The 12,405-nt window shown below is 49.2% G+C and overlaps 6 protein-coding genes and 1 non-coding gene; 4 read left to right on the forward strand and 3 right to left on the reverse strand.

Moving 5' to 3' along the window:
- The first annotated feature begins 95 nt into the window (after window positions 1–95).
- Window positions 96–841, forward strand: CNAG_12607. Its single transcript, XR_001045799.1, has 2 exons — window positions 96–234; window positions 474–841. It is a non-coding gene; the product is annotated as a hypothetical RNA (non-coding RNA).
- CNAG_02022 (DNA-directed RNA polymerase II subunit RPB3) lies at window positions 282–1,915 on the reverse strand. XM_012194492.1 has 5 exons: window positions 1,632–1,915; window positions 1,285–1,541; window positions 1,017–1,199; window positions 851–956; window positions 282–785 (listed from the first exon to the last, which is right to left on the reverse strand). The coding sequence occupies exons 1-5, from the start codon at window positions 1,819–1,821 to the stop codon at window positions 388–390; spliced, it is 1,134 nt and encodes a 377-aa protein (XP_012049882.1). The 5' UTR covers window positions 1,822–1,915; the 3' UTR covers window positions 282–387.
- A 22-nt stretch (window positions 1,916–1,937) lies between these two features.
- On the reverse strand, window positions 1,938–3,277 carry CNAG_02021 (N-terminal acetyltransferase A complex catalytic subunit Ard1). XM_012194491.1 has 6 exons: window positions 3,048–3,277; window positions 2,888–2,957; window positions 2,660–2,747; window positions 2,463–2,566; window positions 2,259–2,387; window positions 1,938–2,188 (listed from the first exon to the last, which is right to left on the reverse strand). Exons 1-6 carry the CDS (start codon window positions 3,066–3,068, stop codon window positions 2,118–2,120), a joined length of 483 nt encoding a protein of 160 aa, XP_012049881.1. The 5' UTR covers window positions 3,069–3,277; the 3' UTR covers window positions 1,938–2,117.
- A 125-nt stretch (window positions 3,278–3,402) lies between these two features.
- CNAG_02020 (SWR1-complex protein 4) lies at window positions 3,403–5,167 on the forward strand. XM_012194490.1 has 5 exons: window positions 3,403–3,717; window positions 3,785–3,879; window positions 3,928–4,142; window positions 4,205–4,537; window positions 4,587–5,167. Exons 1-5 carry the CDS (start codon window positions 3,491–3,493, stop codon window positions 5,106–5,108), a joined length of 1,392 nt encoding a protein of 463 aa, XP_012049880.1. The 5' UTR covers window positions 3,403–3,490; the 3' UTR covers window positions 5,109–5,167.
- An 847-nt stretch (window positions 5,168–6,014) lies between these two features.
- On the reverse strand, window positions 6,015–8,320 carry CNAG_07651. Of its 2 annotated transcripts, XM_012194867.1 has the most exons (8): window positions 7,979–8,320; window positions 7,868–7,926; window positions 7,517–7,815; window positions 7,388–7,470; window positions 7,203–7,351; window positions 6,993–7,167; window positions 6,708–6,956; window positions 6,015–6,671 (listed from the first exon to the last, which is right to left on the reverse strand). In XM_012194867.1, the coding sequence occupies exons 3-8, from the start codon at window positions 7,690–7,692 to the stop codon at window positions 6,085–6,087; spliced, it is 1,419 nt and encodes a 472-aa protein (XP_012050257.1). In that variant the 5' UTR covers window positions 7,693–7,815; window positions 7,868–7,926; window positions 7,979–8,320; the 3' UTR covers window positions 6,015–6,084. The 2 variants fall into 2 exon arrangements, with proteins under 2 accessions (XP_012050257.1, XP_012049879.1); XM_012194489.1 differs by having other exon boundaries at window positions 7,868–8,320.
- Window positions 8,321–8,536: 216 nt separating this feature from the next.
- CNAG_07652 (hypothetical protein) lies at window positions 8,537–9,427 on the forward strand (the record flags this gene model as incomplete). Its single annotated transcript, XM_012194868.1, has 3 exons — window positions 8,537–8,610; window positions 8,838–8,910; window positions 9,398–9,427. 3 exons carry the CDS (start codon window positions 8,537–8,539, stop codon window positions 9,425–9,427), a joined length of 177 nt encoding a protein of 58 aa, XP_012050258.1.
- Window positions 9,428–10,736: 1,309 nt separating this feature from the next.
- CNAG_07653 (hypothetical protein) lies at window positions 10,737–12,177 on the forward strand (the record flags this gene model as incomplete). Its single annotated transcript, XM_012194869.1, has 5 exons — window positions 10,737–10,802; window positions 10,987–11,090; window positions 11,163–11,238; window positions 11,420–11,805; window positions 12,129–12,177. 5 exons carry the CDS (start codon window positions 10,737–10,739, stop codon window positions 12,175–12,177), a joined length of 681 nt encoding a protein of 226 aa, XP_012050259.1.
- Window positions 12,178–12,405: the final 228 nt, after the last annotated feature.

Raw genomic sequence — 12,405 nt, forward strand, 5'->3', positions numbered from 1 at the left:
CTACGTAACGAAAGCGGCTTGTTCGCCGGCGGAGGCCCGTCGGCCTCTAACATTACATAATACAACTAATGTACTAGAGTTTGAACTTGAACTCTAAAATAAGCATTTGCCTGCTGTCTTAACGGAATACTTAGTATCAGTATTAAAGAGTATTCGTAAAGGGTTGAAACATCATAGGGAGTACGAGAAGACGAGGAGCAAAAACATGACCTTCAGGGAAAGAGGGTAAGGAGGGTAAGTTCAGCCGAGATTTGAATGTAAGAAATGGAACAGCTGCACAGCCCAAAAGATACAAATCCATTCCAGACGGTTCAAAAGCATCTGTTCTCTCCTTTACCCAGTGTCCCAAGACTCTGTCTTATGCATAGCCATAAACGGAGTTCCTTTCTACCATGAACCTCCATAACCCTGCTGAGATCCGTACCCTCCGTACCCACTTCCCATGGCCATCTGACCTTGACCTATCTCCACAGGTATATTTGGCTCTACCAAACCCCCTCCCATGCCCATGCCCATCCCATCCCCAACAACTCCATCTGCAGCAGCCCCATCTTCCCCTTCTTCCTCTTCGCCACCAGTCTCTTTCTGTACGCCCAACACGACGTTTGCGAGGCCTTCTATCAGAAGATCGAGACCTTGTTCGACGACGGAACGGACAGGGATGGAACCAACAGATTCGGCGGAGAAGTAGAATGTGGACGGGACCGCATTGTAGTCGAATGGTTCTGCGGGATTTGGAGGAGTTTCGAACGCGGCATTTGAAGAGAGAGGCCATTCCGCACGTTCTAAAGACATATGTTAGGAGATATAAAGACCAAGAACACCGAGCATGGGAAGATGCAAAACATACCATCGGTCTCGAACCAATGCGTTGTATGACGAAGCTTGTTATAAGGGTCGTACTCAAAGGCTACAGTTGATAAGGGAGACCATTTGGCGTGATGCTTAGCGATACCCTATAGTAGCAATTCATTAATATCACAGCACAGGAAGACACAATGTAGCGGCGAAGTCACCTTATAAGCCTTGCATAAAACATCAATCTCCTGCCCTTTGCCCATCTTTGCGATCAATATCGGAGGTACAGTGGGATTTCCCTTTCCAATAGGCTGGCCCATTTCAGGATCACGATTGTTGATGATGATGCGATCTTCTTCTGAAAGTTCAGGCGGAGGTCCATAAGGATTGGGAGGGGGGGGCTGATGAAGAAGTCAGAAGGATTAGCGGGAAGTAAGAAGTATGGGCCACGCCGCACGATAGTGAAAGAAAGGAAGAGAAACGTACGCCACCAGGACTCGGCACCACTTCCAACATATCACTCGTCACCCTCATGAACTGCTCTCCATCATTCCCACTGAAAGCTACCTTTAATCTCAAAGTTACCATACAGTAATAACATCCTTCGTCACAGTCACAGTCTCGAGTGTAGCGAAGTCCCTTCGAGACATTACGGGAGATAAGAGGAATGAGACCCAAACGGTGGGCAATCATTTCGTCTGCTAATGGCGTTGTATTTTGCATAAAGAGGACTTGATCGATGGCTATTTGCGACGCATTCGACAACGACAAGAACGCAAGAACGTCATGTCAGCAAATTATACAGATGCAGAGAACAAATTATGCAAACGCACCGATAGTAGGTACATCGGCCATCATAACTCTTCTCAGACTGTTCGCATAGGCGAGCTCCACGCCAGAAAGATGGAAAGTGGCGTCCGACTCATTGAGGTTACGAAGGAGAAGACGTGGTTGATTCGTAGGGCCTTGCGGGATCTCGATATTAGTCGACTGGTGTTGTTGGGGGTCATAGTATCCGTTCATAGTAGTGTTGGGAAAGAGGTGATGAATGCCTGAAAATGAGAAGATGGGCTCGCAAAAGAGAATCAACAGGCAGAGGATTCGAACGAACGAAGAGATCGCCGACGAACGAAGAACAATCCGCGAACTGAGCCTGAAATGCATATACAGCAACCGGTGATTATGTAATATGGTCGGCAACCTACATATCAGGTTCATTTATTCCGATTCTGCCTCTTTCCTCCTATCTTTTGAGGGCCGAACATAAACGCTATACAGTTTGATATCATGAATGCATCCTCAACATGGTATACATCAGTCTATTCCTTCAATGATTCTTCAGGCTTCTTGAACACATATCGCATCCCGTAAGCGTCCTCACCATCAGCGTCTACACCGCATAATCATCAGTTCCAATGCTCTTCGGCATCATTCATAGGGAAAAGAAAGTAAGGACGTACAGTAGCTCTTTTCCATCCCGTGAACCTCGAATCCAAGCGTATCCCTGTAAAGGGAAATAGCCGCTCTGTTGGATTTTCGAACATGTAATGTGATGTGGTGTGCATCGTAGTGGGCTACCATGGCTTCCTCTGTAGGATACAAACTGTCAGCAAGGTCTTTGGACAGTTCTAGTGGGGAGGCGCTGTAGCGACCGGAGGATGTACGAGATTGTTTCATGAGTTTGTTGGCGAGACCCAACCGTCTGTATGGCCGAAGGACGGAAATGGAGGTGACGTGACCGCTAGGAGCGTCGCTGGGTTCTTCTTCCCTGCAGAAGGTATAAAAGACAATACAGTCAGCGGAATACACTATTGCTAAGAGGGTCCAAAAATTGCAAAGGGATATGAAGGAAGAAACTTACATCTTGGCGAGAATGTACCCTACAATCCTCCCCTTTGGGTCAACAGCCACATACGACAGCTCCGGCCATGTCAAAGCGTGATAAAGATCTATTTGAAGGATCTGTCAGCTCAAGAAGCCCTTCCACGGCCCGTCTTCTCTCCCATAGTCTTCCGCAACATATATTGATCGTACGTCGCAACGGCCTATTCTTGAAGATATGCGACGAGCACGCAATGGGATGACTGACAATATTTGAAAGTGTAGTTCTCTGGTAAGTTGAGAAGGTTGGCATTTTGCATACCGAGGAGGTCGTCTATCTGTACAGGTGTCAAGTCGCATGTAATAACGGCCAGACGTCGCTTTCAGTCAAGGGATAACCGAATGATGAATAAGGCAAGCATGCGTACCGTTGCTTGTCGAATATCCATTTTGTTTCAAACTTTATCTCCTTCAATTCCCTACAAGGTTGAATGATTAAGCAGTGAATATATGTATTCGTATGCACTTGTAATACAGTTATCCTAGGTTCGAGGATAAGAGGATGGATGTCGAAAGAACACCTGGCAGCCCCGTGGAGGAAATACCCTGGCCCATAAGTTTTGGGTCAAAATGCGGTTATCCTTGACCACAAATCAAGCTCTTCATACATCCTTGCGAATATGAATCCGGAATTAACCAGCCTGACAGATATTGGCTTGAAATTGTGGGTCTAAAATTGCCGGACGGAATCAAATCCATCTCTTCACTCCTCCTTTCGACAGTCTGTTTACAATTGTATCAGTACAGTACAGTTCACTGCAACTTGCTTCTCTCATCCGCTTATCTGTCTTCTCGTAGCCGATCTTCAAGAATGTCAGCTCAGGATGTGCGCTCCATCCTCTCTCTTCCCCCATCCGCCCCACTTCCGACGCCCTCCAGCTCACGGAAAGTCCCTGTTCCGCGCAAACCCGACGGTATCACCCGTGAGCTTTACGCTCTTATTGGCGACAATGCTCCCTCTCTCGCGGATGCACAGGCGAGTCTGGCCGCAATCAAGTATAGGGATAAGCCAGCAGTGAAAGGGAAGAAGGTTCATTGGTGTGTTGTTTTTGGAAAGGCATGGGTATGTCGTTGCTTCGTTGCTGATATTTATGATGGTATGAAGGGAATGGACAGAGTTTACGCCGGCTGCGAGGCGCGACAACCCTGTACGGCTAGGACATTGGGCGCGCATAACTGATTCGGATCCTGATACATCCGGTGAGCAGTCCTACCCTTGCCTCTATCAACGACTCTGACCTCGAATAGTTGAATACTTTGGCAAGTTCAACCTTCACGGACCATCAGTCATGGAATACTCGCAGTTCGAATATGATCAACATCTTGTCGACCCTAATTGGACGCTACAAGAGACAGAATATCTGTTTGGGCTCTTGAAGGAATACGATCTGAGATTTATCATTGCGGCTGATCGGTATGCGTATGTTTCGCCTGAAGGAGAAAAGAGGAAGCGAAGTGTCGAGGTGAATTACTTCTAATTGTAACTTATCAGAAGACGAAGTAGCTGGCTTATTACAATCAATAGGATATGAAAGACCGATATTACACTATCTGCCGCCGACTCGTCCGAACCCGAACCGCTTCTGACCCCGTACATCAACAACATCTCATCCAAGCCTACGCATTTGACAAAGCTCGCGAAATCAAGCGCAAACAGTACGCATCTGATCTCTTCCATCTCACCCCGGCAGAGATCGCGGAGGAAGAGGCGCTCTATGTGGAGATTACGAGGATGCAACAGAATGAGAGGCGGTTCCGAGCGGATAGGGATGAGTTGATGAGGAGCGTTATGGGGCTGGATAGTGGGTTGATGGAAGTTGACCAATCGGCTATGGAGAATGCTATCGGTGTTGACAAGGTGCGCCCTATATCCCTTTACTCTTGAGCAATGCACTGACCAGTCACAGAACAAAAAGAAGCGGAAGGCAGAGGATGAAAGTGCCGCCCCATCCCCCGCTCCTACACCCAAGAAACCAGCACCTAACGCAAGCTTTGACTATTCGCGCTGTATTTACCACCTTCCTACACCTTCCAACGCCAATTCCCTTACTTCCCATCTCTCCCAAAAGCATCCTCCACACCAGCAGGCTTTCCTTCGCGGTTCTCGCTTACCACTTCCTAAACCGACCGCCGCTGGACGTATCACGGATCTGCTTGCCGAGCTGGGTCTCTCTGCGAACAAGCTTGTCATGCCTACAAGACAAAATCTGGAAGTATTCGAGGGACTGCTAAATGCAGCGGCGGCTTTGGTGGAGATGAGAAGGCAAGTGAATAGGGTAGAGCAAGAGTTGAGGGTAGTGAGGATGCAAAAAGAGGGGCTGATGCCTGTTACGACGAATCCGAGTGCGAGAGTCAAAGGTGAGGTTGGTGTGGCCGCGGGAGGAAGCGAAGCGACGGTGAAGACGGGTATGCCCGTAAAGGAGGGTTAACCCCCCATCCCTATTCATTTTATAATGAAATTATGCAGCACAGATCATGAGCGTTCTAACGTTGGTTTGATCAATTCCTCTATTTGTGATGGTCATAAAAAAGCCCTAAATTCTGACAATGTAAGGAACCGAGTTTTGCGATACAAGCGCTATGCCGATTCATCTTGTTATATCTCTTCACTATTCGTGAACTCCTCTCCCTCTGTGGATTTGATAATGACTGTCGCGAATCCTGATCTGTCATACGACCTTGATCTTAACAATTTGAGCTGGAAAGGAGTTGCTGAAGGGGTAGAAGTAAGCCAATGTTGGCTTTTGACCAGTCGAGGAGGGACAGTCTCAAGCTCGACATCTTTATTCTTGTGAATTGTAGGGTCTTTCTTCTTTCGGCACACTGTATGCGATTCTTGAAGCGATGGTGCAGGACCTCAGCAACCGCTTTCCACAACACAAATACTACAAAGTTTATCCCGATGCGCTGTTTCTGTTCTTGGTCGCGTTGCTGACTCAAATCAGGCCTTGTCAGAATGAAGCTGTTCAACATTTACAATTCCCCTTTCCCATTCAGCACTAGATGGCGGGAATGGGCTTCTACGTCATTGGCTCAACTCAAGTGTCTTCACAAATGTCGCCAGTATGTACGAGTGTGCCACGTATTGTCGGCAGGTGAGCTGGGTGTTTGTTAAAGTTAATGATCCATCCGGATGCGGAGCGGGATTTGGGCGATGGGAAACTTTGGAATGACAGACTGAAGCCTAAAGGAATCGATGTGTGACTCTCTAACAAAGAGAATGGGGAGAGACTATATAATAAGCTGCTACAAATGGCTGGGGAGGAACAAAGTGCCAGCGATGCTCCGTAGCATTAGCGTATTGATGTTCAATAAGTTCAGTAATCCGGTTTAGATGGCCAATTGTAGTATCAGATTGCATGAAAATGTCACCTTTAAGATAATGCGACATTGTAAGCTAGACGATCACGCAGATCGCCATCGTCCTCGTCTATTACCGCCGCCACCTCTGTCTCCCCTTTCTCCCCTCCCACCTCTCCCGCCACCTTTTCCGCCTCCTCGAAGGGCATTCTCAGAAGCAATGACCGATTCCCTGCCCCTTTTGCCTATTTGCGGTCTGCCTTGACCCCCGGCACTTTTCTGGACCTCCTTGACGATGTTCAACCCAGGCACACCCCTCAGACCCATCTTGCTAACGGTCTTGGCCAGTAGTCCTGGGGGTTCAGGTCCATTACGGAGCGAAACTCTAGCATAATCACCAGCATGTCTTACGAGATCCGCTTGAGACCATCTGAGCGATTTGAGGTGAGAGTTGTAGTACCCGAGCCAAGCTTGGTACGCCTGAGCTTTGGATTCTGGTGAGACCGATTCGAGAGCCTTGTTAACGGCATCACGAGAGCGGGACATGATCTCAGGCGTGATGGTTGGGTATGGGTGGAGGGTGAAAGTTTGGAGGGTTTTATCCCGAAGAAAGTGAGACTCAAAGTCACCGAGCATCAGAATGCCATGACCTTCGGCTCCAGCACGAGCGGTTCGTCCGAGTCGATGCACGTCTTTTCGTCAGTTCAGATTTCTGCTTGGTCACTCACATTGCTCTGAGCTACTCGGAAGGCCAATCTGTACCACTGCAGTCACGCCCTTCACGTCGATACCTCGTGCGGTGACGTCCGAGGAGAAAAGGACGCCTCTTCGTGCTTGATGGAACGCCTCGGTTGTTGAAGCTCGTTTCGATTGTGACAGGCGAGAGTGTATCTCCCAGACAGGGTAAGAGATCGGTAAGGACGAGAAGACGTCGTAGAACAGGGCGGCAGCCCGAGCGGTAGGGAGGAATGCGATGACTGAAAGTCAGCTTTGCTGCGTGTCAACCAACATACCTTTAAAATCCTTGTTCTTAGACTCCTCATTGCGCATGACTTCCATCGTAGCTGGTATGAGATCTTCCGCTGAGATAACCAAAAACTCTTGCTTAACATGCTCGTGCGCATTGACATCCTCCTCGGTTAGCGTAGTGATGAATTTGTAATCTTTCTTGAGTGCAATCGACGCGATCTGCCAGTCAGCTGTGTTTATCCGGTCTCACTCACTGAATGGACCTCTGTAGGCAAGGTAGCAGAAAATAAGAGGGTCTGACGGGGGACAACATGAGGAGCCGGCAAATAATCGAATATCTTGACCAATTCTCGGCGGAAACCCGCATCTAGCAAACGGTCGGCTTCGTCGAGAACGATCATCTCTACTCATCAGCGTGAATTTGTCATGTTCCACTCACTTAGCTGGGCGAAGCGGGTCTTGATGCCACCATTTTCCATCAAATCGAGCAATCGACCAGGAGTGGCAACAAGGATGTCCGCGCTTCAAGAGGTTAAGTGTAAATTCCGGCAGACGTACAAGGACTCACCGCTTTGACTTGAGGTTCTTGATATCCCTATCCATATTGGTCCCACCGACGATACTTCTAGTGCCAAACTTCCTATTCAAAGCAGCTGACATTCGCTCGGCGACTTCATTGATTTGTTGAGCCAGTTCCCGGGTAGGAGATAAGATGAGAATTGACGTAAGTGCGGAGGGGGGCATGGGTGCCGATAGCAGATGTTGCACCACTGGAACCAAGAAGGCAAGGGTTTTTCCGGTCCCCGTCTTGGCTTGAGCTAGGACGTCATCTCCGGCGAGGATGGTTGGAAGTGTGGCCGCTTGGACCTTTGGAAGGTCAATCTGAGAAAAACGGTTTCGGATTGAGCACTTAGCTCACTTCGGTACACGTCTCGAAAGGAAGAGAAGGGAAGATCTCCGGGCTCAATCCAGTAAAGTCTTGAAATCGAGGTCTGTCAATACCGGCTGGTGTGCTGATCCCACTACGCACAGGCGTTGAATCTGTTGTCTTGACGATGAGACCAGGTTGGGTGGTTGCAAAACTTCCTGTCGGGCCAGCTTGATCGCGAGCAGCATGGAAACCTCCACCTTTAAAACGACGACCAGCCCCACGAATAGGAGGACCTGACATGATGGGTATAATGGTGTTTGTCATCAGCTTAGCAGGCGTGAAAGAAAAGAGAACATCATTGTGCCACTGGGAATTTTTCTCGTGGACAGGTCCGGGGGGCACGCAGCTGGTTGTTCGGCAAGGATTTGGCGTGGTGTCGGAGGAGGCGTGCACCCGACGTGAATTCGACAAGGCACGCGGCTGGAAAAGCGTGGAAAGTAGCATGGTAAATAGGCGTTGCATGCAGGCCGCCCTTTATTTGGTTCGCGCTACGGCCACGCAACTGGCTGGCCATTCAACTGTACACTCGACCAAACAAGTCGTCGTCGTCGTTGTTAGCAGCAAAATTCTTTTCATCCATTTCCAATTTACCTACATACTTCCCCTCATCCACATTTATCTTTAACCTTCCACATAAACATCTCCATCTCTACCATAATGCCCCTGTCTGCAACATCATCTTCAAGCGTCTGCAATCTCATCTCCAAGCGTCTGCAATCTCATCTCCAAGCGTAAGCTGCAATTGTTACAAAATATGGGAGAAGCTGACAAGTGGCGATGACTCAGGGTGCGAATCAGTGAGACTATCTCAATCTTCGACCTAGTTTAGACGCTTCTTTCGGTGAAAATGCCTCGAAGTAGTAATCTCAGGGCGTCCAGGTGAGAACTAGTCGTGCACTTGCATTCCTAATTGAGGACCTGATTGAAAGGATTATTAAGGCTTATTATACCATTCTAGCTCGTCGAGCAATCCCTACGGTAGAACAAACGATGTCATCGAGGCAGCATCTATAGGACCAAAAACGACCTTGGTGAGTGCCCGGAAGATGGATATGAACCGTGTAGCTGCAACAATGGGTTAACCTATGGTCATCGTAGCCTCAAATAGCCGTCGTGCGCTGCCGATGTGTATTTTGTCCTTTTACTTAGGGTTTGGACGCACAACTATGGGACCCAATGAAACGCGTTTTCTATGGGGTGGCACTCGCCGCCGGGGGGAAAATCGACCGGATCCTCTTCAGGCCCTTGCTATGGGGCATGATGCCCCTCCTATGGGGCCTGATGAAACGTTCAGTAGCAGATGAGCAACCGCTCTTTCGAACGGTCCATAGATCTCGATCTTATGCATATGAAAAATGTTGAACAACCGTGGACAAAAGACAAAACGGTCTTGTTTCGCGATTTTGCCGCGCCTGTTCACCCGAGACTAATCAGTTTGATTTGAATACGATCTGCACGCACCCCATTCTATGTTACGTCGCGACCCTGTCGCTAATGAGGATTCTGCTTTTCTAATAGCCAAGGAGATTGACCTCTACTCCACCTTAGATGACTGCCGCCACGTGTTGCGATTGCAATTGCATTCTCATCCGTCGTCCCATCTGTCATCGATCCTATTTTTTTCTAAATAGCAAAGGAGATTGACCTCTACTCCACCTTGGATGGCCACCACCACGTGTTGCGATTGCATTCTCATCTGTCGTCCATCCGTTTCAATTGCTTTCTTGTTCACCAATCCTTTCTTCATCATCCATCCATCTATCCATCCATCTGTCAGTTTGAACAACACCAGCTGCTCAACAGTCCTAACGATTGGGACTTGCACGAAGGCGGCCATCTCGCAAATTTTTGTATGGGCGCGAAATCCCCGTTTTTTTTCAACCACTCTCCACATCGCAAACCTGTGCCCTATGGGAATTTTATTCCACCGATCGATCCGTCTCAGTTCGCTCTATCGAAGGGTGCGATGCATGGATGCATAGCTTGAGAAAAACCCATGCGCGATGGTAGAAAACCGCTGATGTTCGGCGGTCACCGCGGCCTGAACCGCGCCTTTCGGCCCTCGCCGCTCGCTAACCCTATGGATTGGACCGTTTGATTTTGAATACAATCTGCATGCAACCCTAACGATTGGAAGTTGCAAAGTCGTTACCACTTCGGATTGGGCGGACAACTATGGGACCCAATGAAACGCGTTTTCTATGGGGTGGCACTCGCCGCCGGGGCGAAAATCGACCGGATCCTCTTCAGGCCGTTGCTATGGGGCATGATGCCCCTCCTATGGGGCCTGATGAAACGTCCAGTAGCAGATGAGCAACCGCTCTTTCGAACGGTCCATAGATCTCGATCTTATGCATATGAAAAATGTTGAACAACCGTGGACGAAAGACTAAACGGTCCTGTTTCGTGATTTTGCCGCGCCTCTTCACCTGAGACTAATCAGTTTGATTTGAATACGATCTGCACGCACCCCATTCTATGTTTCGTCGCGACCCTGTGGCTAATGAGGATTCTGTTTTTCTAATAGCCAAGGAGATTGACCTCTACTCCACCTTGGATGGTCACGTGTTGCCATTGCATTCTCATCCGTCCCATCTGTTTCAATTGCATTCCCAGTCGTCAATCATCCATCCATTCATCCACCCATCCATCTATCCATCCATCCATCCATCCATCCATCCATCCAGCCATTCAAACATTCCCTTTTTTTATCGCCATCAAACCAAGCGAGCAAGGATGCGCGTGTGACACCAACAAGTCACCCGTCCGCCGAATCTGAAAAACAACACCGACCGCATCGGCTCCACCTCGATTCGACCTCGATTTGATCAACACAGCATTTCAAGGGAAGCATAGGATGAGATCCTGGGTTGTGTACAGCGCCCACTGGGGAGACAACTGGTGTGGATGGTGGCATTTATCGGTGAGTTGTACAACAAGCACTCACAGTAGCGTTGGTACTTGTCCCCCTCACTCCTATCACCTGCCAGACAAAAGCCAGGCAAAGCTAGCAGAGATGTGTCACGCAGAGACGACTTGAGACGTATGTGTGACCCCTGCTGGCTGCGTCTGGCTGCGTCTGACTTGACGACTACTCTTGACGCAAGCAAGCAACGTTTGGATGCGTGTGGATGAGACGGCAAGGAGGAGGTATGGTACACGGCGGAGGGCAGGGCGGTGGATGCTGGAGATATAGTACGCTGTACAGGCTGTGAGTTGCTGGTTCGTTTGTCGCCATTGCTCTGAGTGTTACTCTCGCTGACTGTTGTCGATAGTCAAACAGCCGGAAGGGAAAGGATAACAGAGTGCGGAAGGACGTCAAAAGAGCAGACAGTGTCGAAAGCAGGATGGTGAGAGGGGTGGGCAAGATGGAAAGGAAAGGCTGGCGATGGAGAATATAGGGTGCGGATGGAGAGGAGTTTGCGGTAACGTCCATATTTATCCTCGTGACAAAAGACAATGCTGACGAATCGTAGTCTGTGTATGGTGAGCATGGCTGTTTATCTCTTGACGGTTGTCATAGCGCTAACTACTGTACAGGATGGCTCATTTTCAATGTTCACCCTCGACTGCATCCGACTCGACTGCATCCCACGCCGCATGCCCCATTCGAATTCGCTTTCCTCACTAGCGACTCTACACTCGACACTCGGCTATCCCTCAACGCCCGACGCATTTGCTCGGCTACTCCTCAGCATCGATACTCCTCAACATCCGACTCATCACACCCAACTCGTTCACTCTCACTCGGCTACCCCTCCACGCTGGCTCAACTACATGACAGATGAAAGGGAGGATATGCAGGACAGGTGGCAGAGTACACGGTGGGAGGGTGGGACAGGTGGGAGAATATGCAGCAGGAGAGGGTGGGACAGGTGGGAGAATACACGGTGGGAGAATACACGGCGGGAGAGGGTGGGATATGGGTGAGTTTGTTTCTTTCACATGGTGGTGGTCGTTGTATAGTACAAGCTATGCATTGCATGTCGGCCCACACCATTGAGCGAGTGAAGTGTGTTAGTGTGTTATGTCTGAACATTGGCAGCTGGTGAACATTGGGTGAAGGGTGAATAAAGTGGTGCACGCAAGAGACAAGCGAGAGCACTAACAAGGCAGGGAATGATCGATAATATTGGGAGGGAGAAACAGGTCAGTCATAGTCGAGCAAGAGGGGATAAAAACGTACTTACGAAGAGGCCGATAACATACAGCGAGAGAGAAGAGACTAACTTTGTCCAACTGGTTGTAGTGACGGCATTCGAGTAACAGCAGGCCTGCTCTTAAGACATCGGCTGTAATGTATATTAGCAAATAGCGTGAACAATGAGAGGGAATCGGACTTGCCAGATTAGCGGGAACGCTCTCTACCGCTTGCAAGGCTGTTTTATGTCGAAGGAGGAGAGGGTTAGGGGGTTAGGGGGTTAGGGGTTAGGGGTTAGGGGGTTAGGGGGTTAGGGGGTTAGGGGGTTAGGGGGTTAGGGGGTTAGGGGGTTAGGGGGTTAGGGGGTTAGGGGGTTAGGGGGTTA

Source organism: Cryptococcus neoformans, chromosome 6 (assembly GCF_000149245.1).
Source record: "Cryptococcus neoformans var. grubii H99 chromosome 6, complete sequence".
NCBI lineage: Eukaryota > Fungi > Basidiomycota > Tremellomycetes > Tremellales > Cryptococcaceae > Cryptococcus > Cryptococcus neoformans.

Excerpts from the sequence above, each read along its gene's own strand:
- CNAG_02022 (XM_012194492.1), bottom strand. The coding sequence starts at position 1,821 with ATGAACGGATACTATGACCCCCAACAACACCAGTCGACTAATATCGAG. Across the intron at positions 1,200-1,284 it reads TGGTGCCGAGTCCTGGTGGC|CCCCCCCCTCCCAATCCTTA; the intron begins GTACGTTTCTCT and ends CTTCTTCATCAG. Across the intron at positions 957-1,016 it reads TTTTATGCAAGGCTTATAAG|GGTATCGCTAAGCATCACGC; the intron begins GTGACTTCGCCG and ends TTGCTACTATAG.
- CNAG_02020 (XM_012194490.1), top strand. The coding sequence starts at position 3,491 with ATGTCAGCTCAGGATGTGCGCTCCATCCTCTCTCTTCCCCCATCCGCC. Across the intron at positions 3,880-3,927 it reads TTCGGATCCTGATACATCCG|TTGAATACTTTGGCAAGTTC; the intron begins GTGAGCAGTCCT and ends GACCTCGAATAG. Across the intron at positions 4,143-4,204 it reads AGAGGAAGCGAAGTGTCGAG|GATATGAAAGACCGATATTA; the intron begins GTGAATTACTTC and ends TACAATCAATAG.
- CNAG_02021 (XM_012194491.1), bottom strand. The coding sequence starts at position 3,068 with ATGGATATTCGACAAGCAACG. Across the intron at positions 2,958-3,047 it reads TGGATATTCGACAAGCAACG|ATAGACGACCTCCTCGGTAT; the intron begins GTACGCATGCTT and ends ACACCTGTACAG. Across the intron at positions 2,748-2,887 it reads GAACTACACTTTCAAATATT|ATCTTTATCACGCTTTGACA; the intron begins GTCAGTCATCCC and ends TCCTTCAAATAG.
- CNAG_07651 (XM_012194489.1), bottom strand. The coding sequence starts at position 8,143 with ATGACAAACACCATTATACCCATCATGTCAGGTCCTCCTATTCGTGGG. Across the intron at positions 7,816-7,867 it reads CTTTCGAGACGTGTACCGAA|GTCCAAGCGGCCACACTTCC; the intron begins GTGAGCTAAGTG and ends GACCTTCCAAAG. Across the intron at positions 6,672-6,707 it reads TCCGAGTAGCTCAGAGCAAT|ACGTGCATCGACTCGGACGA; the intron begins GTGAGTGACCAA and ends ACTGACGAAAAG.